A 24454-nucleotide genomic window follows, 5' to 3' on the forward strand; every position below is an offset into this window, starting at 1 on the left:
ACATCTCTTGCCCAAGGAACACTCTGGATAACTTCATCAGGAGCAACGCGGCATTAAGTCCAGCACTTTAACGCTTTGTTTTTAAAGGGCATCGATTTCATTGTGGCCTGATCTCTAACCAGCCCCAATCAACACAACACAACCCTGGGTTACAATTCACCACGGCTGACAACCCCACACAGGGAAAATTAACCAGCTCATCTTCTAGGAGAGTTGTACAAGCACATGATCTCCTTCGGGAACCCTTCTGGAGAAGCTCAATTGTATCAACACCCCCAACCACTTCCACACCGCATGTTATCCCTAAGCAGTGTTTTAAGAGCATCATTCATATTCCCAAATCCTTCCACAACACTCACTGAACCATCCATACGCTTCCTCGGTCCTTACCGTCATTGACTCAGCGCTTCCTCCTCACACCTAAAGCACTTGGACACCAAAAATACCAGTTGCATCACGGTAGGGCTTGCAGCCCATGAGGTGGTAGAGCATTACCTGTTCACTCTGGCATTTCAGCTCCAAGATTCCTTTTTGGTCCAGAAGGTGATGTGGCCAACCACAAGATACAGCATTTTGGCCCATTACAATGTACCAGACAGAGAAACCTCCACAAAAGCAATCCCACCATAACCACTTCAGCAATAAAGCGGTTCCATGTGCTTTCTTCTACACTCTTATTGTGGATTTCTTATATATAGTTTTTCCCTAACTCCTGCACTTATGAGGTTTATTTTTTCAGAGCCTGGTTCACAAACATCTTGGACAGGATTGATTTCTTTGATGTTGAATGCCAACTGCTGCCTTGAAAAGGAAGTGAATTTAAGCAACTGCTGTTACTGGATCATCAACTCATCAACCACAACGCTCGGCATACTGAGCTTATACGTTGCCTTTACAGATGAAGACCATGTTTTATACTTTAATATCTCCATTTATTAAACAGGAAGTCCTTCACAAATGATTCCATACTAGATTGATCAAGATAAGTGTTAGAAAACTACCATTTTCCCTACATAAAAAAATACAGACTTTTACCACTATGAAGACACAAAGAGTACCATGAAAATCCAGAAAGCTCAAACCTTCAAATATCAGGAAGAAAAAGACAGAAAGACAACTAATTAAAAAAAAATTTACAAAAAGTATTGTGCCCATATACAAAAGATCGGAAAAGCAAAATGACATTTAAAACTGATAAATACACCATTTAAATTATGCGATAACAGCATGGATTTTATAAACAAGACTGCTTTCTGTATTGCAAGACATAACAATTCTTCAGCTTGTGGTTTTTTTTGTTTAGCATAGAAACCAACAGAAAAGAAGCACACAACATATTGAAAACTCATTACTGGTGTGAAAACGAGTCGGAGGTTATGCTTTCTTGTAGATCGACCTTGCCTTTGAAACTGGTCAAGCATTAACAACGTGGCTCACAGAGAGATGGAAGATGCCACGATTACATGTATCAACTACAGCTACCGATACTGTAGGGGATCGTGATCGCAGCTGGTAGGTCACAGACCAGAAAGCGTCTATGTTATCAGCTACCCCCCTGTGCAGCGCGAGAACCTCAACAACACTTACCAAAATCATCTGAAATTGTTTCAAGGCTGTAAGTTGTCTCTACGTGAACACGTACTGACTGGTGATATTGTTCAATCCTCGATCAGGATTTGGTGATAAATGGGTACCTGATCTGCAGTCTCCTAAGTCAATGGGGAACTTTGCCTGAGTAAGGACAACAGAGTCAGGATCGGCAATCACACAGAGAGTGTGCTTGGAAGATTTTCCTTGGCAAAACATTACAGTTTTTCTTACTTCAAAAGCAAAATACCATGGGTATTACACAACAGGCTTGTGCTCATATGATAAAAGGAAAATTGCATCCCTTTTGCTCAGCTCGAGATGGAATTTCAACCCACAACGTCAACTAATATTTCCGAGCTGTTCACAATTACAGATCCCTCAGCGTAGGATGTGTATCCCTGAGGGATGAAGTCTTTCTGTCAGGCCTGGATGCTCAGACACCATAAATTATGAGCTAGAATCAGACCATTTTGATTACACCTGCTATGTTTTTCTAGAGGCAGCAGAATCAGCACCGAGGATACAGATATCCCACACTGAGCATCTCCCTATACAAGTCTGAAAGAAAGAATTTGGAAGTATCTTCCAGCTCCCATCAGCCATCCGCTTAATCTCCATCGTTTGGGTGGCAGCTGGAGGCAGAGCAGAGCAAAAGCGATACAACCTCTGGATTCACCATGCTATCAGATTTACTATTTAGCGCACAACAGGAAAGCAGTGACTACAACAGCCATAAAACCTGGGATTTATGGAAACAAAGCACGATGCGTTAGCGATGGACGTTACAAAAATAGTGTTTCCCGGTTTAATAACTTTACAACTCTCTTTCTGTGAATGACAAGTGCTTATACCACACATGGAAGGCACACCAGGTGAAGCAGTTTTCCGGTATTTGTTTACAATTCTGTGAAAAGACATACAAAGTGTCAACTTTCAAATAAAAATTGAGCATTATTATGAGAAATAAATACATACTTTACTATTTTATTGTGGGTTCCTGAACCCTTACAAATTTCAACATATACAAATAGGTTCAAAATGACACTAACACAGAATAGAGTTAAGTCTAGACAGATATAATGATTAGCTAAGTCATTTGTTATATTATGTCATAAATGTTGTGTCTTAAGTATAGAAATCATTTAAAAATGCAATAAATTGGCCACAATATTTAAATCAAAATATTTCCTTACTCCAGAACTGTGATGTATGAGTTAAAACTGGATGAACTGTAGTGCTAAGTTACACTCTTCCTCCCCAAATCCAACAAGTAGAAACCGGTAAACATTCAAGATTAAAGTATAAACAGTAGAAAAATGAAGGTAGCAACTGTTGTAATCAAAGGGTGCTAGCCAGAACCACTTTAACTTGTAGACATCAGGATAACTGTAATATTACTAAAAATTTTTAGACAATAATACTTTTGGGATTAAAAGGTTACCAAAAGTGATAAATTGGCCTAGTTACGAGAGGGTATTTTCTTTCGAACACATGAAGGTTTTAATTAAATGTCTATTGAGACATTTGTCCAAAGCAAAACAAATACAATACCCTGAAATTTCCCATACTCCAGACAATAGTCCGTGACAGTCAGAAGAGGCAGATGGTCATATTTCATTCTGTTACTCACATCCAGATGTTATTAAAACAGCTGTAGGGACCAGCCCCAGTCACAAAATAAGAAAAAAAAACAAACCAAAAAACAGATACTCCGTTAATACGATCTGGCTATTGCTTTTTGAAATGCTCCTATATCCTCATTCTGAACTCATGAAAATCGTTTCCATACCCCTCCATATACGCTAAACTGGCTCTTTAAAATTTTACCCATCTAGTCCCTGGTATACAGATAAAACCTTCACAGTAAACACAAAGCTCTATGTTATAAATATGTCAATCAAGGTAACTATGTATACTGTATATAAAATTAAATATCTTCTGTTTGCCAAGTATAATTTAAAAAGGAACATCTGTGGGTAGGTATAAAAAAATATTTATTAACCCATAGAGATTAAAAGGCAATTTTACTAACTCATCCTCCCAGCACATCTAGAAGAGCTGTGCTGCGATTCTGGATAGGTAACTTTATCTAATCACATTTTAATGATAAATAGACAACTTTCATTTCTGGGCACATATAAGAACACTTTTGAAAGATGCATATCCCAAAAGAAAATTAGATTGTGTTGCACACTTTAAATTAAAGGCTATTACAAATCACAGTGTAAGCAGATTTCTTTTCAAGATCATTTTTGGAATACAAATGGTTAAATTATAGACAGGTTTTAAGAAGACACCACAAAAATAAGACCAAAATAAGAAAGCAACTCTTTCAGGTTGGACAGTACTGACACTGTCAAACAGATCTATTCAGGTGGCCAAGGGCTAACAGGGAAAAACAACGCACCAGGAAAAACTCTAGAGTGGCACCCAGAGATTTCCTGAATATTTGTATAAATTCATTTTTAACCAACTCCCTCTGTTAAAATAAAGAGAGGAAAATGGCGTCATTTCTACTAAGTATTTGCAATCAATCTGCTAGGTTTTGTACCTATTTCAGTTTAATTTGTAAGTTCCTACTGTCACTGCCATGAAAGCTTGCACACACAACATCTCCACCTGCACAGCCTTTCTGAGCTTTGCTGGCCCTCCAACAATCCCTTATTTTATGTCATGAACAAGAACTAAGTACCTGATTCTCAGAAATGCTACGTAAAAGTTTCACTCATTTCAGTGGGACCGGGCAGAGATTAGTCTGCACCTCTCCTTCCTCCTAGACACGTCGAGCCCTTCCGATACCAGCACCTACGCCTTTTGCAGGTCTCTGTGAAGCAACCGCTACCCTCCAGCTGAGCAGAAGTCATTTGATTATCACATCACGTTGTCAACACACCCCAGCTTTGGAGATGCACCATGAACAACGTCGGTGTAGAAACTCTCTGACTGTATGACACAGCCAGCGTGGCCCCAGACTTGGGGATGGAGAAACTTCTACACCTGATGGTCTGACTGAGTGTCCCCCTCTCCTTCTCTTTCCTTCTGAGGCTGGGGATTATTAATGTTCACACCATCATTTTGATAGCACTGCATTAAGTATCAGGTATGGGTTTCTGTCTCCTTCTTGCCCTTTATAACACCTCAAATTCATCATCAGACTGTGCCCACCTTTTGATTTATCCTAAATACCTTATGACGATGTTTGGCTCCAGGGCTTTCAGCATAAGACTTGTTCTTTATGCTCCGATTCTCATGTACAAAGCTGTTCAGTGTCTCAGCTGAGAAGGAGAGAGGATATTTTTGACACTGTTTGAATTGCTATAAACTCGGTGTTTTTTAATTATATATTATTCTTATTTATTTTGAGGTTTTGGCTTTATCCCCTCACAAAAGAGAACAATAAGGAATGTTTATGAAGTTGTCATGAGACAAGAAGATAACAGATACAAAACAAAGATTAAGGAAGGGGGAGAAGAGGTGCATTAATAAAAGCACATATTACATAAGCATTTGCCGTGCCCGCACATCTCCAAAAGAGCACAAAGGTGACAAGTACCAAATTTGTTCAAGGACCTTAAAGTTCATGGAAAACTAGTGGTTAATTCACTCCTAACAGTCCATGTGCAGCTCACAGGAGACAAATTCCCCTGCTGCGTGGCACAGCATTTTAAGCACCAATAAGTCTTGCTGGCTTAGGAAGGTGCAATGACCGTATGGTACAGGTGAAAAGAAGTAAGATAAGATTATCTTAGGGAAGACTGGAAACCTTCCCCAGTTTTCCCCTCTTCTTTCTAGACTCAACAATGAAATAGAAACATGATGAATGTCACAGACTGAAATACAGACACCCAATCTCTACCATCAGTACCTTGTCTCTCAAAAAGGCAGAGGTAGGCGAATCTCTAATCCTCTCAACCTCTGAGCACGTGGCTCCTACCTGAAAGCTCACATAGAAACACATGCAGGACACCAACTAGTGTCCAAAGTCCTAGGGGAAGAGTAAATCCCTCCAGCACATCCAGCCCAAACATCATAAGCCATCATAAAAGGAACAAGTACCATATTTAATCAAAAGGACGCTGGACACAGTATTCTCATCCTCCTTACACTGAAACAGACACCAAACAGATCAATGGAGAAGGCTTAACAAAAATTAAATGTCAAAACGCAAGATAGATGGGACATGACTATATGAAATTATAAGAAGAAATGGAGAGTAAGAAGGAATCAACTTCACTAAGAAGCAATTAATCTGTCAAATCAGTTCTTAATTATGGTTTTAGAAACTCCTGTTGGAGGCAGTTTGCACGTCATTACCAGCTTGTATAATAAACTGAGCCTAAAGCTGACAAAACTGAGCATACGTAGCTTTAAGAGGATAACAGATATTCTTGTTTAATCTTTTGATGTCTGTGCATAGGGTACAAAATTTCCCATCATTTCTACCTGCAGAAACAGACGGAGACTGCATATCTGAGGGTTCAGTTTGATGGGAGAGGACTGATCAGAACCACTACAGTTTCGAGCATCCCGCTCCTACAAGGTTCAGCTGCTTAGCTTTAATTTAGTTTTACTTACAGTGGGTTTCGAGTCCCTTTATGGAGCCAAACAGCATTCTTATGGGGAAGAAAAAAGTATACGCTCAACACTTACAAGCAAGACTGGCTGGGAGGAGCAACTTAACGTCACTTTTCTAGTTTCCAAAAAGATTTCATCTTTCTACCCTACTTTATTCCTTCAGATATTTTTTTTATGACTTCAGTTTGGATAATAGTCTTAAAATACTACCACCTCTTCGATCCACTGTGTAAAATTAAGTGAGGAATCAACCACGTATATCTCATGTGATCTTCATGTCTCAAATTCAGTTGTCTCTCACAGCTACCTCAGTTCCCTTCTATATAATCCAAACAGTAAATGATGTCTCTCTAGAGTAAGAAATGCTTAACTTAGATTTTTAGAAAGTATATACTGTACAATACTAAAATCAATTAAAAATTTACATTTTTTTTGTTTAAGAAAGTGTATCAGATCGTATTTTTTTTAAAATTAATATTCTCTTTGACTTCTACCCTGAAAGCTGTGCTAAGCTCAAGTCATGATGTAAGTAATAAATAATGGCATGCTGTTCTGAGCTCAAGCAAACTCATTTCACATGTAAAACCACTCAAGGTGATTCAGGTACGCTACAGGGTGAAGCATGACACCGTGTTAGAAGTGTCACCGTATCACTCTGCATTTCTCATTCTACCTAAAAGGTAACAAAAGCTTTTCACGATCTCACTCCAGAAAAAGCTTGGTGAAGTTATCCTTTCTCTAGGTAAGGGAAGGTGTAAGGATTTGAAAGACACCACATTAATAAACCTAGATGCACGAGACCTTCCACACTTCTGAAAAAACACAGACTCAGCACAGGGAGCAGAGAGAGGAACAGGGCGTTCTCTTAGACACACACCACTCCAGTCCTTGTCATGAACAAGGACATGCTCCTCATGAAAAGCGTTTGTTCTGTATCACCTAACTCCTGTTTCTTGATTCCAGGTAAGGGTTCCACTCTAAAAACACGGCCCTTCTGGAATATACTGTAGTTGAGCACGGGCAGGGGTTTGTCGTGTGGGGTTTTGTGGAGCGGGTGGGGTTGCTTGGTTTTGGTTGTTTTTTTCCAATCTTTATACAAACTGCTTTAATGCCCATTTATAATTCCAGTCTAGGTACCATTGTGCTACTTTTAAAAAGGTTGTTTTAGTAACCAACAACATATACAACCTCTCCTTGCAAAGTGGGCAGAGGGCCAAACAACAGCGGGATAGTAACCACCGCACCAGCAGCAATAAACTTCATTATTTCATACCACGTTGAACACAGAGCTGTCATTTCCTTGTGATGAAACACACTAACCTGGTGAGACACCACGACAGGAACACGTCTACGTTCTAAACCCAGATCTAGAGCCTGGCTCACGCAGTTTGGTTTTTAAACCGGTGTTCCCTTTGGCAATGCCTTTCATTGAAGCACAATAAAATGCGACTTTACTAAGTGATAAACCATTACTCGTTAAGAAAATGCTAGTTTTCTTTAACCTCGTTAGTACCTTTTTCTGAATTTTAATCTCCCTCTCAGCCACTAAGGTGAAACGCACTGCAGACAGCAGTAAACTGAAAGTAAGAAAACAAGAGTTTTCTATAAGTAAATAATTCCCTATTGCTCAATTCAAACACTGCAGCGCCAGGGTCCCACCTGCCACCATCCCCGTTCCCTGCAGTATTGAGAAAGCCCAGGTATTTCTACTGCTCTTCTGTTCAGTATAACCTGTGTTTGATATTTAAAAGCAACCTGTCTGCAACATGTTGCCATTTGCTCTTAACGCTCCAGGTAACAACATTCACCCAATTAAGAGCACACCTACAGAGGAACACGATGCAAAGAGTGTTCAAGCCAAATGCGACATAAATTCAGGTGTACATGCCACACAGTTCTGCTCATTTCCGATTTCATCGGAATTTGAGTTTTCAGTAGAGAAAATATCTTTGTCTTCACTGGAAATGCAATTTAAATAAGAAAACTCCACTTAACTCAAACTATTTCTAAACAAATCAGCACAATTACCCTCCAATTATCTAAACTGATTTTCCAAAGAAATATTAGGGAAAAAATTGGCAGAAACACCCAATTAGAATTTTTTTAAGAAATAGTTTCATCTACTATCAACACTTAATTTTAGAAGAAACAACCAACCTCCCAGAAAGGAAAATATTTATCTTGCATGAATCACAATATCGCAGCACTATTAACCTTAGAATCATATTTTTTTGCTAGTTTTTGCATACCTGGGGTTCTCAGAAAGGTTGAACCTTAAAAAAAAAAAGAAAAGAAAAAAGAAAGCCATGACCAGAATGCAAGCCTATTGATGACAGCCTCTTCTTTCTCTGCCCTGCCTCTCAATCCCCTTTTCTCCACCCTGCCTCCCAAGCACATTTATTTTCCCATTTTGGAATGAAAAATAAAGTATCCCAACGTTAGCAGAATACCACATACTCGCACTTGATGCATGATGGTGACCATTCAGCAAACACACTAACTGTGCACAAGTTCTGATGTGTCCAGGGCCATGCATGACCTGAATATGGCAACGTCAGTGCCACCCCCAGGTAAGCACCTCCACACCCATCGAAAACATGGAATGGTTGTCCTTGTCAGCTCTCCAAGTGCACCAACAGTGAAACTACAGGAGATCTTGCAGATGAGAATTGAGCTGTGCTGCTAGAGCTCCGTGAGGACCAACACAGAGAGTTTGCTGGACACGACTCACGGCTTAAGTTATTGCTATTTGCCCCTCGCTTCCTTTTCACCTGTATTAAATTTACTTCTGGTGGATTTCTTTCCTACACAAGCAGTGTAGTGCTGGTCTTAGTGTTTTCAATGGGTGAAGAAACAGTGGCAGAAGATGGATATTCAGAGCTTGCGTTGGGGAGAGGGAAGGAAAGGATTGTGCAGTTAATCCAAAACCACAACGTACTTTGAAACATATAGACATTATATATTATATCAGCTATATAATATAAACGTATATGTATGTACGTGAGCATCTTAAACTGATCTTGATTTGAATGACCAACATTTACTGCCTTCATGACGACAGCTTCTGACTCAATGCACTGCTGCACAGATGCAGGGCTGGGCACTCTTTGCCACCATCCGATCTTCCTTTTCTTCCTTAAACAAAGAAAAAACCCTTTATTCCATGAGGGAGTTAAGCACTACTTCTTTTCCCTTTGCAGTCCCATTTGAAGGTCGCTTTCACGCATCCAGACGCTGAATCTCAGGGCGGTGATCTACTTCTCTGGATTCTGTCCGAGCACGTATGTAATCGCTTGTCTGCCGACTGTTTTGTTGTCTGCTGTTCATTCGCCACTTTTTAATAGCTAAATAGGTGTTCACAGCATATGCTGCCATTGCCAAGAAACCAAATATCTACAAGAAGTAGAAAGAATTGTCAAAGACAATTTTCTGAAAACAAGAACAATAGAAGTTTCACAACAAATTCCTCACAAGCTTGGTTTTCTACTTTATTTGCACTGACAAGTCATCATGGCCTGCAAAATTGATGGTTTTATTCTTCAATGAACTAGAGAATGTGCAAAAGCAACTAAGAACAATGATCCCAGAAAACAAAGCTCTCTGTCTACAAACGTGACAATTAAATCCTGCAGTGTAACTTCAATGGAAGAATCTCTGGTAAAGAAGAATGCAGCTCTTCATCCAACAGCTCATTCCTCGAGGTGCACATAACAGTGAATGAATGATAAGAGAAGAGATGACCAGTCCAGGCCATGAGCCTGGAGAAGAAGCTAATTTGCAGTTCTTCCTATATGCTTCTGCAGAACTGTTGTGTGATTTTCAGTGTTCGGGTTTGGAAGAAGAAAGGTTGCCAACTCAAACACAAAATCAATTTGCTTGACCTTACTCTTCTAGATGTGAAACCCTGAAGTAAAGCACTACTGTACTCACTCCACAGAACAAAAATTATCTGTAGTGAGCAAGAATTCAACAAATCATGTGTAAGCAGCTCCAATTTTTTGTGAATTTTTTGCTCTATCTTTTTCCTTCAGCCAGCTACAGAGAAAGCAGCAAGGCCAGTCTGACTGTTCAAGCGCTCTCTGCAAGTCATTTTCCTGTTTGTTCTTGCCTCAAGCTTTAAGATAAACAATTCAAAGGATACCAGTACTTCTAAAAGCAGAATTAGCTTACCGCCAACTGTAAAATCAGAAGTAAATTGTGATGGAAAAGGCAACAGGAGTATTCAGTGGACACAAGGGAAAAGCTAGTTTTAACAGAAGACAAGAGTCATATAAAAGTAAGTTAAAATTCTTACCACAGCAGCAATTTCTGCTCCAGTTTTATGGTTTAAAGCAGCAAGAACTACAGAGGCAACGAAAAAGAAGAAAGTGCTGAGTCCAGTGTTGACCAGATCCTAAAAAAATAAATGAATTAGCGTTACTAAACAATTATTCCTTGCTTGCTTTTATTAGAAGTGATGAAACAGAAAGTAGTTAAAACAAGAACTACAGCTATACCTCCCCATTTAGTATGCAGTTTATGACTTACACTAAAGGCAAAGACCATTCCACAGGAAACACAGTCAAACAGTGTGCACCATACAGCACCAGTGCCAATTCTGATGTTACCTCCATTTCTACTGGGTTTATTAAGAAAGCAGTCAGCATGAACCATGAGCAGAGCTGTTCTACTTCAGCCAACCCTAAAGCCACCTGAATATCAAACCTGTGCCCTCCAGAAACCCCTTGCTCTCTTTCACATCATGACAGTGCCCCATGCATTGCCCTGGTAACAGTCATGGATGTTTCTACAAATTCTTTGAGGCTGTTGTAGAACCCTGCACATCCTGTGCTATTTCTACCAATAACAGCTGCCTGTATGATGAGAATACACAGATTTCTATGCATTTATCACATAAAATTCAAGCCTACAATTCAGGCAGACGTTTCAGAACAACTGCACAGCAACACCCAAGGTGCATCTACATTCAGGGAAAATTCTTGCTTTGCTCCCAGCCCACTAAATCAACAGGCAACATGTGCTTCAGTTATAGACACACTGCCTACGTCACGTAGGGTTCAGGTGATTATGCTGCCGTGACTTACATAAAGCAAGGTCATCAACAGATCACTGGAACACAAGTGAGACTTCTGAACAGCAGCTACGAGCATAGGAAGAATGACATCAACACAAGGCTGTGTGATCAGATTTGTTCCCTGTTCTCATACCCACATTTTCAGAAGTACGTTGAAGATTGGACAGGGCACAGAGACAAGCCACGAAGTTATTTGAAAGGGAGAGAACACTTCTTACAGTATGAATCAAGGAACTTAAGCTGCTCTGAATATTAATAAGATTGAACTATGTACAACATTAAGACCCCAGTGTTCAATGAATCAAAAACTACTAGTAGTTTTAAAAGTTTTAACATAGAAAAGCATAACAAAGTTAATAGTATAACAAAATTAACAGCTGCAAAGTTAAGACAAAAGTCATATTCAAAATTTAATGACTATTAATTGTAACAGAGCTAAGCATCAGGACAACCAAAGATGTACTTAATATTCCATCTTTTCACTTCTTATAATCCAGATAAAGGTTTTTTTCAGACACACATTTTGTATTTCCTCAGTACCATACCTAAAGACTAAGTGGAGGGCACATAATGCTCTGATTTATGGGGTCAGATATGCTTAGTCATTAACCCTGTTGACCTCTGACTTTTTGAATCTGTCAGCTTGATAATGCTGCTGGAGGAAAACAGTAGAAGCGAGATAGCTAGATCTACCCACAACATGACAGACATCAGCATCTCTCTCCATGCTACAAACTGACTTGAAGGCTTGGTGTAAGAAATTTGAGACACTCTGGAATATGAAATACTGCTGAAATGAGACTGCTGGTGCCATGTCATAATATTTCCAAGAAACCAAAACTATGAGTATGTTAGGAACTTTGTCATCATCACTGGCATTTGATTTTATTTTATTGTACTCTCAAAGAATATGAAATTTATCCTTGCAAAGAATGCAACAATTCAAATCTAAAGAACTGAATCCATCTTGGGGCTCCAATTTATTTGATTCTGCAATTCTATTTTTTCTATTTAGGTCAATACCTTTTAATGCAATTAATAATTGATTCACATTCATACATCAAGGCTGCTTTCTTTAAAAAAAACTAAAACAACTACATATCCCCAGATCAGATTGTTCGGAGTTTAGGGGAGCAATGACACTTCTCAACAGTGTCATAAAATCACAGAATCACAGAATGGTTTGGATCAGAAGGAACCCTAAAGCCCAGCCAGTTCCAACTCCCTGCCATGGGCAGGGACACCTCCCACTGGATCAGGGGCTCCAAGCCCCATCCAACCTGGCCTTGAACACCTCCAGGGACGGGGCAGCCACCACTGCTCCGGGCAACTTGGGCCAGGGCCTCTCCACCCTCACAGAAAAACATTTCTTCCTAAAATCTCACCTCAATCTCCCCACTTTCAGCTCAAAATCATTCCTCTTTCTCCTGTCCCTGCACTCCCTGATCAAGAGCCCCTGCCCAGCTTTCCTGCAGCCCCTTTCAGTACTGGAAGCTCCTTTAAGGTCTCCCCAGAGCCTTCTCTTCTCCAGGCTGAACAACCCCAGCTCTCTCAGCCTGTCCTCATATGGGAAGTGCTCCAGCACTCTGATCACCTTTGTTGGCTCCTCTGGACACGCTCCAATTGATCCAGGTCCTTCCTGTGCTGAGAACTCCAGAACTGAACACAAGGCTCAAGGTGAAGTCTCACAACTATAGAGCAAAGAGGGAGAATCGCACCCCTCGCCCTGCTGGTCCCACTGCTTTGGATGCAGCCCAGGACATGGTTGGCTTTCTGGGCTGCAAGTGCACATCTCGCATGGAGCTGCTCATCCACCAGCACCCCCAAGTCCTTCTCCTCAGGGCTACTCTCAATTCATCAATATACACATCACACAGATATATAATGGTAACACCATAGATGCAAATATCGGTAAAAGTTTTTAATCCAAAATTTCATACTTACTGCTTAGAGCAGAAAGATAAGAAAAGGAAACGCGCAATAGTTTTGGATGAAGCCAGAGCAAACAAAAGAGAATGAACTACAGCAAGAACTCAAGAAGTAAAGGACACTCCCTAAAACAATGTAGGGTTTTTCCACGTAAGAAAATGAATAATCGTGACAATAAAAAGAATAAACTAATTGAAAAAAGATGAGCCATTTCAAATCTGGCCATGATGTAGCTGAAGTTCTTGCTATTATATTTATAGACAAAGTAAAAACCACATCACACACAAGAATTTCTGCTGAAATTACAGCAACCTCATGAGACAGTGTGCTGTGCCATAAAATACTGTGCAAAGCTGCCATCCATAACAGAGAAAAAAATCTATGAGCTGAATCAAATCTACTCTAGGCTGCTGCTGTTCCCTTTCTCCTTTTCCAAGAGGATTTCAAGAGAAAGACTGACTTCTGGTCACTGGCGAGTTATTTGCAAGTCATTCTGTTCAGTCAGCAATGCTCCTTTCATTCTAAAGGACAGTATGCAAGGACAGCGACCTGTCCAAGTCAGAAGGAGCAACAAGCAGAGGAAGCATCTTAACTTGTGGGTGAGGGGCTTTTGTTCTGCTGATTCTGCTGTAAAGGTGGGAAACTTCAGAAAATTAAAGTGGTCAGCATTCTACAGTTTTTAAGGGTCTAGGCCAGTATCATTCCTGGATGAATAAGGATGGGAGAAGCTGAATTGGTGCTATGAATGAGATGTTAATAGGCCTGAAAAATTCCATTAAGGAACTCCTGAAAGGCACACCAGCTTGGAAAGCTTCTATTTAATTCTCTGCTTCAGTATAATATGTTACCAGAGCTGGCTCTGACACTCAGAGGCATCAGCAACAATGTGCCTTTACCCATCACTCTCCATGACTTCACACATGCAAACTTTTACTAGGCATTCAATCAAAGTACATGCTCTGCCCTTTTATCTTGTATTTTGGGGTGAAGCAAGAGACTGCACAAGTGACCAGGTACAGGGAGACAGTGCCATACTGCAGTTGCAATTTGTATAAACAAAACTATGACATTTAACCCGCTGGCTGCTTTTGTTACCTGCTTTCTGAAATCCAAGAGTGATATTTAGATGACGTGGCTAGATTAGTGTAATCTGGAAAACAAGCCTGCACATTTCAACAGCCTCACTCTGTCACAAAAGATGACAGAAGTCAGTGCCCTGCTACTGACCAGGTAATTTTCCACAAAAGAGAGCTCAAAGTAACCTTTCCTCCTAGCTCTGTTTGGGGTTTGGTGGTTTGTTTTTCAGTTGGCAGGGGAAGGGAGGGGGAATGTGGTTATTAATTTTGATTATTCAGGAGAAGGAGAGTAGGGGGTGTACAATGCCTCTAATTTTCCCCTCCAATCGGTACTTTACTTGCAAAGCTTCCCTTGTTTCTATGTGAAGTACAAACACACCCATCACCCTTCTAAACCAAGCACCTCTGTACAGACGCTTAAAATTTTACTCTATAATCATATAATTAAACACTATATGACTATTCTGAACCACAATTGAAAGCGGAAATATGGTTTCTCAAGCAAAAAAAAAAAAGTCTCAGGTAGAAAGAACTGAATTAACTGCATGAGCATTAATTCCCATCTTTTTTACTTTTTATTTAGGCTTACATAGGTAAAGAAGTCTTTATTCAAGCATTGGATTCTGCTACTCCAGGACTGACACAGGCATTCCCTTTACTCAGTAAAATGGTCCACAAGCAGCGTTGTCAGAAACATGTTAGTGACCCAGCGGGCTGGATCCACACTGCGCAGAGATGCCTGTGTGCCCATCTCACAGCGCGGGGCTACGCTGCCAGGGCCCCACAGGTCCCACGTCACACACGGCAGCCCCCAGAGGTCTCTAGCATCCATATGTATGCGCTCCTGTTCAGGTGCTCCCATCCCAGGTGTCTGGGCACTTGCTGGAAATTAGTTCTTTTTCCAGATCTCAAGCAAAGTAAGTAAAAAACTACAGAGTTAACACAAGCAACTTTAAAAAAAAACTCAGCCAGCTCTCCAAAGAGTCAGAGACAAGCTTCAATTCTGAAGAAATGGAAGAAGTGCCCTCAAAAAATCAAGATTTTTATGATTTTATTCTAACTATTTTTTCAGTTGGAGTACGAGCTCTGTTAGATGTAGTAACTCTGCTGTAAAAGACATGTTTCTGAATAAATACTTCTACAACCTCCATTTCGTTTTCTTGAAGATCAGCTGCTCGATTCCCTCTCAGTTCAGAAAGAACTCAAGAGTTCTTTCTCAGCTGCTCCTCACTGCTTCCCCTGCTTGTTTTCCCATGCTGCACACAGACAGGACCCCTGGTTATCAGCACAAAGCAACAGATCTTACTAGGAAGAACTACTAAACATTGTAATATTTCTCCTATTTAAAACTTCTGTTTGTATTACAGTTGGACAGGACGATCTTAGAGGTCTCTTCCTACCTTGATGATTCTGTAAATCTATGATTCTATGATTTCTTACAGAATTAGGCATCGTTTACACCATGCTGTACCAAACGAGGCCTGCAAAGAACACTAACCCAGAGGAAATCAGTTTATAAAAATGCTCATTTTTATCCTTAATAGGTATTACTACTTAGACAGTAAACATAAGAGTGAAGGATGACCAACTTAATTTTTCATTCAACAGCTAAGCAAGCAAAAGAAAAGCAAGATTTTTTTTCAAAACGGAAGGGGGAAAATTTAACTTGTGAAGGCCTTTGAACTGCAGTTTTGCAATTGCACACTTTGGAGCTATAAGATAGTTTGTCACTCTGGCACCACACCAGATTTTCTACCAACTCCTTCAGGTGTTGCTCACTTGCACGCAAGGTTTCATGCCTGCAACAACTGAAAAACCTTAACCCTGCAAAGATGACGAAATAAGTTTTCAGTCAGCACAAAATAGAACCACTGGTCTGTGTCTAAGAGACACACCTGACTCCACTGAGGTTTCCGTCGTGTTGCAGCACTTCCCTGGGACTGAGTCCAGGCTAACAAGCCTAGCAGAGCACCAATTAAGGTTTGTGCTCTGCTCAGTTCTGTGCCTCATCTTTGAGGCTGAAAGAGTCTGCAATCAGAACCACGCACACACACACAAAACACACTGCTAGAGCGCCAGTGGATGGTTAAAATTAAAAAAAAAAAAAATCAATGGTCACAATCTACTGGAAGATTTTTTTTTTTCCCTACACACAGGCAGAAATAGTTCATTCTGTTGGCTGATTATGCAAGGATTTACATCCATCACGACTTGAATCTCACTCGTCATACAAACTCTCATCCAAGAGACACTATCAAATTCCAGTACTTCCAGTTATTTGCAATCACTTCTCCCCCTCCCTAAGTCATCTCTGTTCTCAGCCCTGGAAAAAAGGTACCGCAGCTTTACAGCAGAACCACTGCACGGTGACAGTGATTGTCAAAGCCTGGCAAACCACATGCGAATTCACCACAACACCAACACTGCTACAAACACTGCTTTAAACTTTCCTACCCTGCCCCTTCCTTCTTCTGGAGGGCCATGTCACACACACAGTGCAGTTACAAGATCTTCAGGTCTCCCTGCAAATCACGTGAGATTCAAATAAAGAAATAATTTTTAAAATAAGGACGATTTAGCCAAACATGAAATTACAGTAAACATTCAGTTACTAGTTAATTCTGCAAACAGACGTTTCAAAGCAGCAGCTCCTCAGTTATGCAGGAGCCTCTGCTGTGTGCTCATTCCCCTATGCCACTGAGTCTCCTTGCAGAACAGGCTCCCTTTCAGCTGTGAAGCATAAAGGAAATGGAAATTTCCACTGACGGGTTCCCCGGCTTTTGCATTTCTGCATAATATCGGTAATACTGCACAACGCAGACCAGCAACTGTTCTTTCATCTTACGGTGACAGACTTGCCTCTTCCCAATACATCCAAGCACGGTTCTTTCCTGGCCTCACCAACTGCGCAGTTCTTTCGTGTTTACCTCAGGAAAACATGGAAATGGCTGGCGAGTCTCTAATTAGGGTCAAAACAAAGCTCCTTTCCCCAAATGGCTAAAAACATATATTTAAAAACATTAGAAAATGTGTACACACTAATCCACATTTTCATTCCAGTTGGGACAGCGGCCACCAGACAGTATCCACAACACATTAGAAAGAGTCTAATCTTAATAAAGTACTAAAGAAACAATTCCAAATGGTACTTTCTTATCTGTAGAATCAAACGGTTTCTACAAAGTTTGTGCAACTGCAGTGTCTAAACACAGACTTCTTCTTAAATTGAAGACTATTAAATTACCCTTCGTTAAAAGCTGTCCAGAACAGCCTCCTTTAATTTAATACAAGTTGATGAGCTGGTTTCAAATTTAAAGGTCCATTAATCTATAAATTAAAGTGCAACCAAAGGTATTTCAAGCACTGTTAACAGTCTCTTCTTTTCACACAGCTTCTAAAAGCAAAGCTTGAAGCTTTTCACAAGGGAAATACCCATTACAAAGTCATATTTTTTTTTAAAGCATATATATTAAGGAATTTATAAATAAGAAGGAGCAACTTCCTCCTAAAGCATTATGAAGCATAAAAGTGTGTTGTTCAGAAAGCAACTCTGGTGCTAACCATGTCATACAGAGGCTGCAAAATTATCCAAATAATCATTGGAACACAGGAAAGTACTAAATATTGGAAAAGGCAAATTAATGTATGAACATATATCTAAACTGTAAAGACTAGAACGCCAAAATAAGCCAAAAAAACATTCAGCCACAATTCTACATTCTAAATTCCTGCTAACTTTGCCAACTTAATCTCCCATAGATGTTTTATGAGCAGTCCTCCATCCACCACTCTGTATGCACAACAGAGACCACAGCCATCAAATAGCGAAGATTTCCCTAAAAACTGAAATACATAACTTTTTAACAAACAAACAAACCCACCCAATCAAACAAAAACCCACACTGCATCTTGTCGGATTTTTAAGGCTTTTTTTCCCCTCTAAAGAGCTCTAACGGGGTGCTGAGCAAAGGCAAGTAACGCTGCACTCAAAGCGGCAATTCTCGTCCCTCAAACACCATGAGAAGCCAGAGCAGCAGAAAGGAGCTCCCAGTTCCGCACTGGCACCTGCTGCAGCACTGGGGCAGAGCGCTGCATTTAAGCTTCTGCACTTATGTTTGCTCAACATATTGACAGTGCGTTCTGCCAGGCAGTCAAAGCCACGGGGCCAACAGCGGAACAACAGGTACAGACACACAGAACCAAGGGTAGGCAAAGTCCTTACACCGACTCCTCCAGAAATACAGCTTCAGCTCAGACACAGACACCACTCATACCGCCTTGTGGTCTCTTCTTTGGTCCTGGTCAAATTTACTTTGAAACACGAGCTCGATCCAGTACGCACTGTGAAACTGGTTTTGTTTTGCAAGCCACCTGGATGTCCCCCAGCTACAGTTACCTCTCACAGTTCTCAATCCATCTGATCTATCTACCAAGCACTCTCAGGAAGTGTTCCTCAACAGATCATTCATTCCCAGAGTCATCTGATTCCACATTCCGGTCTCATTTTAGACAAGTCGATTAGGCTTATAAACAGTTACTGCAAACGTGCAAATTGCAACATTAATAAATCACAATAAAAACAAATTACAAAAATCACACAGAAGTCTAAAACCCTCAGGGACCAGTTTCCAACAGCGCTTACAAAAGTACTGTTATAAAATAAAACAGAACAAGGGCACATCTGTATCCATACTGCCCAAAGAAGTTGATATAAATATTGTCCTTGAAGTTGACAGATCTTTTGCTAGAGTGACTAACATGTTGATTTTATGACCTGTGTTTATGCAACCCAATCTGAAAGTTTAACTCATAATACAGCATGGAAATAGAGACTTGTAAAAAAGGAATGTGCACTGCCAGCAGTTCTCTTCCTAAAACTCCTCGCATTTGAGAACACATTAAGCATTGTTGGTCAATGTTTAATAGTTATGTGTGTAAGCAATTCAAAATAGCCATTTTTCACAGAAAGCACAATATTTTACACTCCTACCCGATGATTGTATTAATCTCTGTAGGAAATTACATGCAGCATGGCTGTCCTAATAGAAAAAAAACAGCTTAAAAGGGAACAACAGGCTACTGTAAATACAGCATCTACGTTAAACAACTCCAGGCTGCGGTTTTATCCGCTTCATCTACAAACAGTAATTGCTGGCATTAGCAGGAAGCTTTTTCCTTCCCAAGCGAATCTACCAGAAGACAATTTTAGTTCTGTTTAATGGAGTTTAATCTTCCTACATTTCAAAGCTCTTTCAGCTTTTAGTATTCAAAATAAATATAAATAAAATGTATACTTTACTCAGCAGCAAGGATTCTCATACACAAACTTAAACAACAGTAGCAATTAAAGACCAAATTTAAAACCAGCTTTGCAGCTGTTTCTAACAGAATGAGGATTCGAATGAACTTACAGTAAGATTCCAGTTGATCTGTGGTATTCTTGTGTGAAGATTTAGACTGAACATAAGCAACAGAACTCCGGTAACCACCAAGGCGCTACAGCTCACAAACTCGAAGAAATAAAGGCCTTCACACGGAGAGCATTCCATGATGGTCTCTATGCAGATGAATGCAATCAGTGCCAAAACCTAGGAAGAAAAACAAGTGGAAAAAATATAAATAGATTTCCACATTTTGAAAGCAGCCACAAGTATTCCTGACATTTCCATTGGGAACACGATCAGTTTACACTCAGGAATGTGTGATTTTAGCTTATAACAGGACACCGTCTAAAGAGCAAAAACAAAAGCAAATTAATGCAAGACCCGCTGGATATCTCCCGTTCAACAAAGTACATTTTAGCAAAACTATGAGGAGCCCAACATCAAAATGACTGAGACCCTTCAAAAGCCAGGAAACCCCTTCAGGCCATTGCTTTATTATGCACCTCAAATAATTCATTTCATTTTTCACCCATGGTACGCTATTCCAAAACCTGAAGATGGAATGCATTTGTCTGTTGGGCCAACCTCAAGCTCAATAACGCAGTATTAATATAGTGTGATTGTGAAAGACATTTCAATAAAGCTGCTGTTTAAAATTCACTACCAACTCCAACATCTAAATCACTTCAAAACAGAACAGATTCAGGATCTCTCCCGGCCTCCAAAAATGCCTGCCTTGTTCATGTTTTTTATCCTCATGTTTTTATAGCTCTTTATCAGGGAGTGCAGGGACAGGACAAGGGGGGGCAGTTTTCAGCTGAAAGAGGGGAGATTGAGATGAGATCTTAGGAATAAATTCTGCACAATGAGGGTGGGGAGGCCCTGGTCCAGGTGCCCAGAGCAGTGGTGGCTGCCCCATCCCTGGAGATGTTCAAGGCCAGGCTGGATGGGGCTTGGAGCCCCTGATCCAGTGGGAGGTGTCCCTGCCCGCGGCAGGGGTGGAGCTGGATGGGCTTTGAGGTCCCTTGTGTCCCAAACCATTCTAGGATTCTGTGATATAAAAACCCACTTTATCGTTCTGTTACAAGACAATAAAATAGGCAGCTAATAGAAGATGTAAAAACTCATGCTGTTGCAAACACGTACAACTGGGATAATGGTTAGTGGCACTAAATCCAGGAGCTATTTTGGTAGAGTTAACACAAATGCAGATTGCTGCAAGATGAGAGTTTAACTTACTACATACGATAAAACAGTAAAAATGACCATACTTTAAAATTTGCTCAATGGCCAAAACCGAAATATGGAAAACCCATACAGTGCTGCTGGCTCCTCCTGAGACACCATTAGACACTACTGATGAGCTACCTCCAAGTAATTCAACTTACATATGTATGCTGATGTTTCAAACTGATTTCTCTTTAAATATAAGCAGTAAAAGAAAAGCAGTTAGAATGACAGTTTTGTTGTTCGGTTTGGGGTTTTTGCCTCTGTTTTCAAGACAAACACCCCCCTCCCTTTACATTTTTCAGAAAGAATTCACTTTTTTTTTGCCGCAAAATCCTAATGAAAGTGTAGTAAGTCACTTCAATTTGAGGATGAAGAACTCTAGGAGACAGCCTCCTCAGAGCTAAATATCCCGTAGTTCGAAAGTTTTGCACCAACAAAACACAAGTTTGAAAGGCTGACAGAAGCCACAACACAAATCCATCTGCTCCTTTGCCAGTCTCAATAATGTTTTGCAGATACGCTTTCTTCCAGCACTTCTTATGCTTCATCCATTAATTCGTCTTTGCCTCCTAAAACCACACCCACACAAGGAAGCAAAAGGATTTTGAGAGAAGTTATCATTTTTGCTGCTAAATGAAAGGAGAATACCCTCCCTACATGCTTCAGTTGCCTCATACTTCAGAATACAAGTGTTAATTTAAGTTTAAAAATGGATTAAAACAAAGTAAAACAGCGTTAAATCAAACAACTCGCACTTGGACAGAAAGTCTCTCACAGTTCACTTAGATCTCTTTAAGAGAACACATGCCATACTAATTTTTGCCAGCTAACTCACATCAAACAAAGTCTGAATGGATACTCAGTGACTCAACACTTCACTTCAGATTTTATCTTTGACATTGAAAAGCTTTGGAAAAAAAAAAAAAAAACACAAAAGAAAGAATTCGCAGTGAAATGGAACATTCAGAAAACCGGAATCAAGGTCAAACTATGATTTCAGCAATCACACACGAAATCACTGTCCAGAACACAGCTTCGTTTTACAGGAGTAGCTGTAAAGTCCCCCTTTTCTGTGAACACAAGCCTCACAGCTGAAGACGATACTGAACACCATGTAGGAAAAAAAAAGTAAAGCTCAAAAAATAATCTTAGTTCAAAGAATATTAGGCTCATTTTCTAAAAATACGAACAGCTCTGAATTGTGCCACCAACATTAGTCTGGAGGAGCCAAAAGCTCTGGCATCTAAATTGCTGAGCTTGGCAACCGTGACTTGGCATATGGAGACTCTGTTGTTACACTGACTCTTCCCCATACCAGACAGCACTGCTTCTTCAAGGCTGATGCACACATCTCAACTGTTAAAGCTCAAAAACGATAAGAGATTTCCCTGCATACAGAATTCGAAATCAATTACGTACTGAAGAGGCACTGGGAGCAATGAATTCTAATCAGCACGTTACTGCTATACGCCCACTCTAAAAATTAATAAACTTCAGAGTAATTCTACCTTAAGATTTCATTTTATCCCCTTAAGAAATTATAAAATATGTTTATCTGTGAGACATACTTATAAGTTAGTCGTGCACGCTGCGGTTTGGTGCAACGCAAAGTGTTTCAAATGCAGGTAAAGATGTGCCACCAGTTTCGGTGAGATGCAGCAGCATCGGTGAACGCCGGGCTGGGCTGCAACAGCCCAATGGGATCAACCTTTTCATCAGAAAGGCTGAAAGAAAACCTCTCGTGCTTTAGTTCACAATGAGGATTCTGCCCACAAAGCAGAGGCTGCATTTTGGAAACACAGGATAACCAACTATTAACAGGAGTATTCTCATCACAGAATGGGTCGGGACACTGAAACACTTGTTGGTTGAGGGGACAGGGAAAGGAGAACATTCCCATTCATACAATTTATTTGCAACACTTTTGTACTCAAGTAAGATCCCAACTAAATCTGTCACTGGTTTTCTTGCTATAAAAATATACTTTCCCTTTTCTCAAAGATCCTGCCAGCCTACAGGTGATCTCCTCTTGTTAACTGTCCGTTATGAAATCCCAATTAATCACATCAGAAAAAGCCATCCTCCCACAGAAATTTCCCTTTGCGTAAATACGAAAAAAAAAAATCTGAGTCTTGAATAGAAAATATTTTCTCTTTGAAACATCAGGGCAGCCTTGTCCTCCTACACATTTAGAAACCTGCCAGCAGCATCCTTCCAATTAACTATGAGTAACGTGAGTCTTCTATAAAAACACAGTAGAGTTGCTTTCAGTGGCCACGCAACTCAGGATTTAATTAATAAAATCTAATTTTGTTTCTAATAAGAAAAGTTAACTACTCTGAACGCAAAATGAAAGTGAGGTACGGTGTCGAATCAAACCCGTGGCTTACTCTGACAGCTACACTACTAAAAGGTGCCGTGTAAATGCTGCCACCTGAGCCAAGGCAGCTCGCCAAAGGCCACGAGGCATCCAGTGACCGAGTTCATTTACAAAAGAATGTGTTAACATTGTAAGAAAAACACTTCATTTTCTCTGCATTTTAAATCTATGAAGTAAATTATTTATGAGACAGGCTATATAAATTAGGTAGTGAATTAATACAACTTTGCCACCCAGAATAGCACTCAATTGAGGACAGGGTCGTAACGCAGATGGATACGATCACAAGGGCAGCCCCAGAGCGTCTGTCCCAGTGCAGACAGACCCCAAAGTCACCTCTGGTCTCAGCTTCCCCAGTATATTTTCCAAGGGACGTCATTGCAGATTTACCGCTAACCATTTTCTCTGGTTCTCTCACAGAGCTCTGTAGCTGTAATGAAAACATCTCCACTGCCTGTCTACCACCCATCAGTGCCTACCAAATCAGCCCATCTACATGCAGCTCGCAGCTCAAACACACCCTTCTCCACAGCCTCCTGAGCCCTTTCCTCTGCCACACCACACGCCCAAGATAAAATCGGTGCTTTGCTTTGCTGTGTAGCAAAAAATACACACTCTCTTGGGAGGAGGGAGGAAGGACAAAGCCCCTCCAGCCCTGCTGGGAAGCTTCTGTGCTCCATCCAGGCACTGTTTGAGAGCTCAGACACTCGCATTGCCCAGGTGACAGAGGAACAAAGCTGCAGCAGAGGAAACCCTCACTCCCCACCTCTGAAGCTTTGCTCTTGCTTTGTCACCAATGCTACCATGGAAAACCAGGAGCTAGACTCATTCCAGGCCCCCACCTGCAGTTACAGGACTTGCTGTCAAAAACCCAAAACCCGGCATCACAGTGAAGCACATCTCAGCCAGCAAAGTGCACGCTGCCACTTGTCCCACACAGGAGGTAACCCCCACTTTGGAGTCTCACCTCTTCTCAGTTTAGGGTGATGCATTTCAACATGTTTTTCCACAAGCAGAAGTTTTCAAGGTTGGTTTACTGAGGCAAAAAAGAGAAGCTGAATGTGGTGGATATCTCCCCTATCATGAATGGATGCTGTCTCCCACAAATGACACAGCTACAGCATTCTCAGGCAGAGTCTGTTGAGAAAGAATGGATGAAACAAACCTTTTCTTCTGTTTTCCCCTGTACTGAGTACTTCGTGAAGTTTTCTATTCC

At 40.6% G+C, this 24454-nt stretch overlaps 1 protein-coding gene across 1 annotated transcript in view; it reads right to left on the reverse strand.

Annotated features, from left to right (window-relative positions):
• Positions 1-910: 910 nt before the first annotated feature.
• Positions 911-24454, reverse strand: part of CMTM4 (CKLF like MARVEL transmembrane domain containing 4) — a 39657-nt gene continuing 16113 nt past the window's right edge. Inside the window, exons 2-4 of the mRNA XM_069868731.1 lie at positions 19656-19832; positions 10460-10558; positions 911-9558 (exon numbers count right to left, since the gene is read on the reverse strand). Coding sequence (XP_069724832.1) covers positions 9385-9558; positions 10460-10558; positions 19656-19832 — 450 coding nt within the window. The 3' untranslated portion in view covers positions 911-9384. The remainder of the gene's footprint in view (positions 9559-10459; positions 10559-19655; positions 19833-24454) is intronic.

The sequence above is a fragment of the Phaenicophaeus curvirostris genome, chromosome 14 (genome assembly GCF_032191515.1).
Source record: "Phaenicophaeus curvirostris isolate KB17595 chromosome 14, BPBGC_Pcur_1.0, whole genome shotgun sequence".
NCBI classification, from domain to species: Eukaryota; Metazoa; Chordata; class Aves; order Cuculiformes; family Cuculidae; genus Phaenicophaeus; species Phaenicophaeus curvirostris.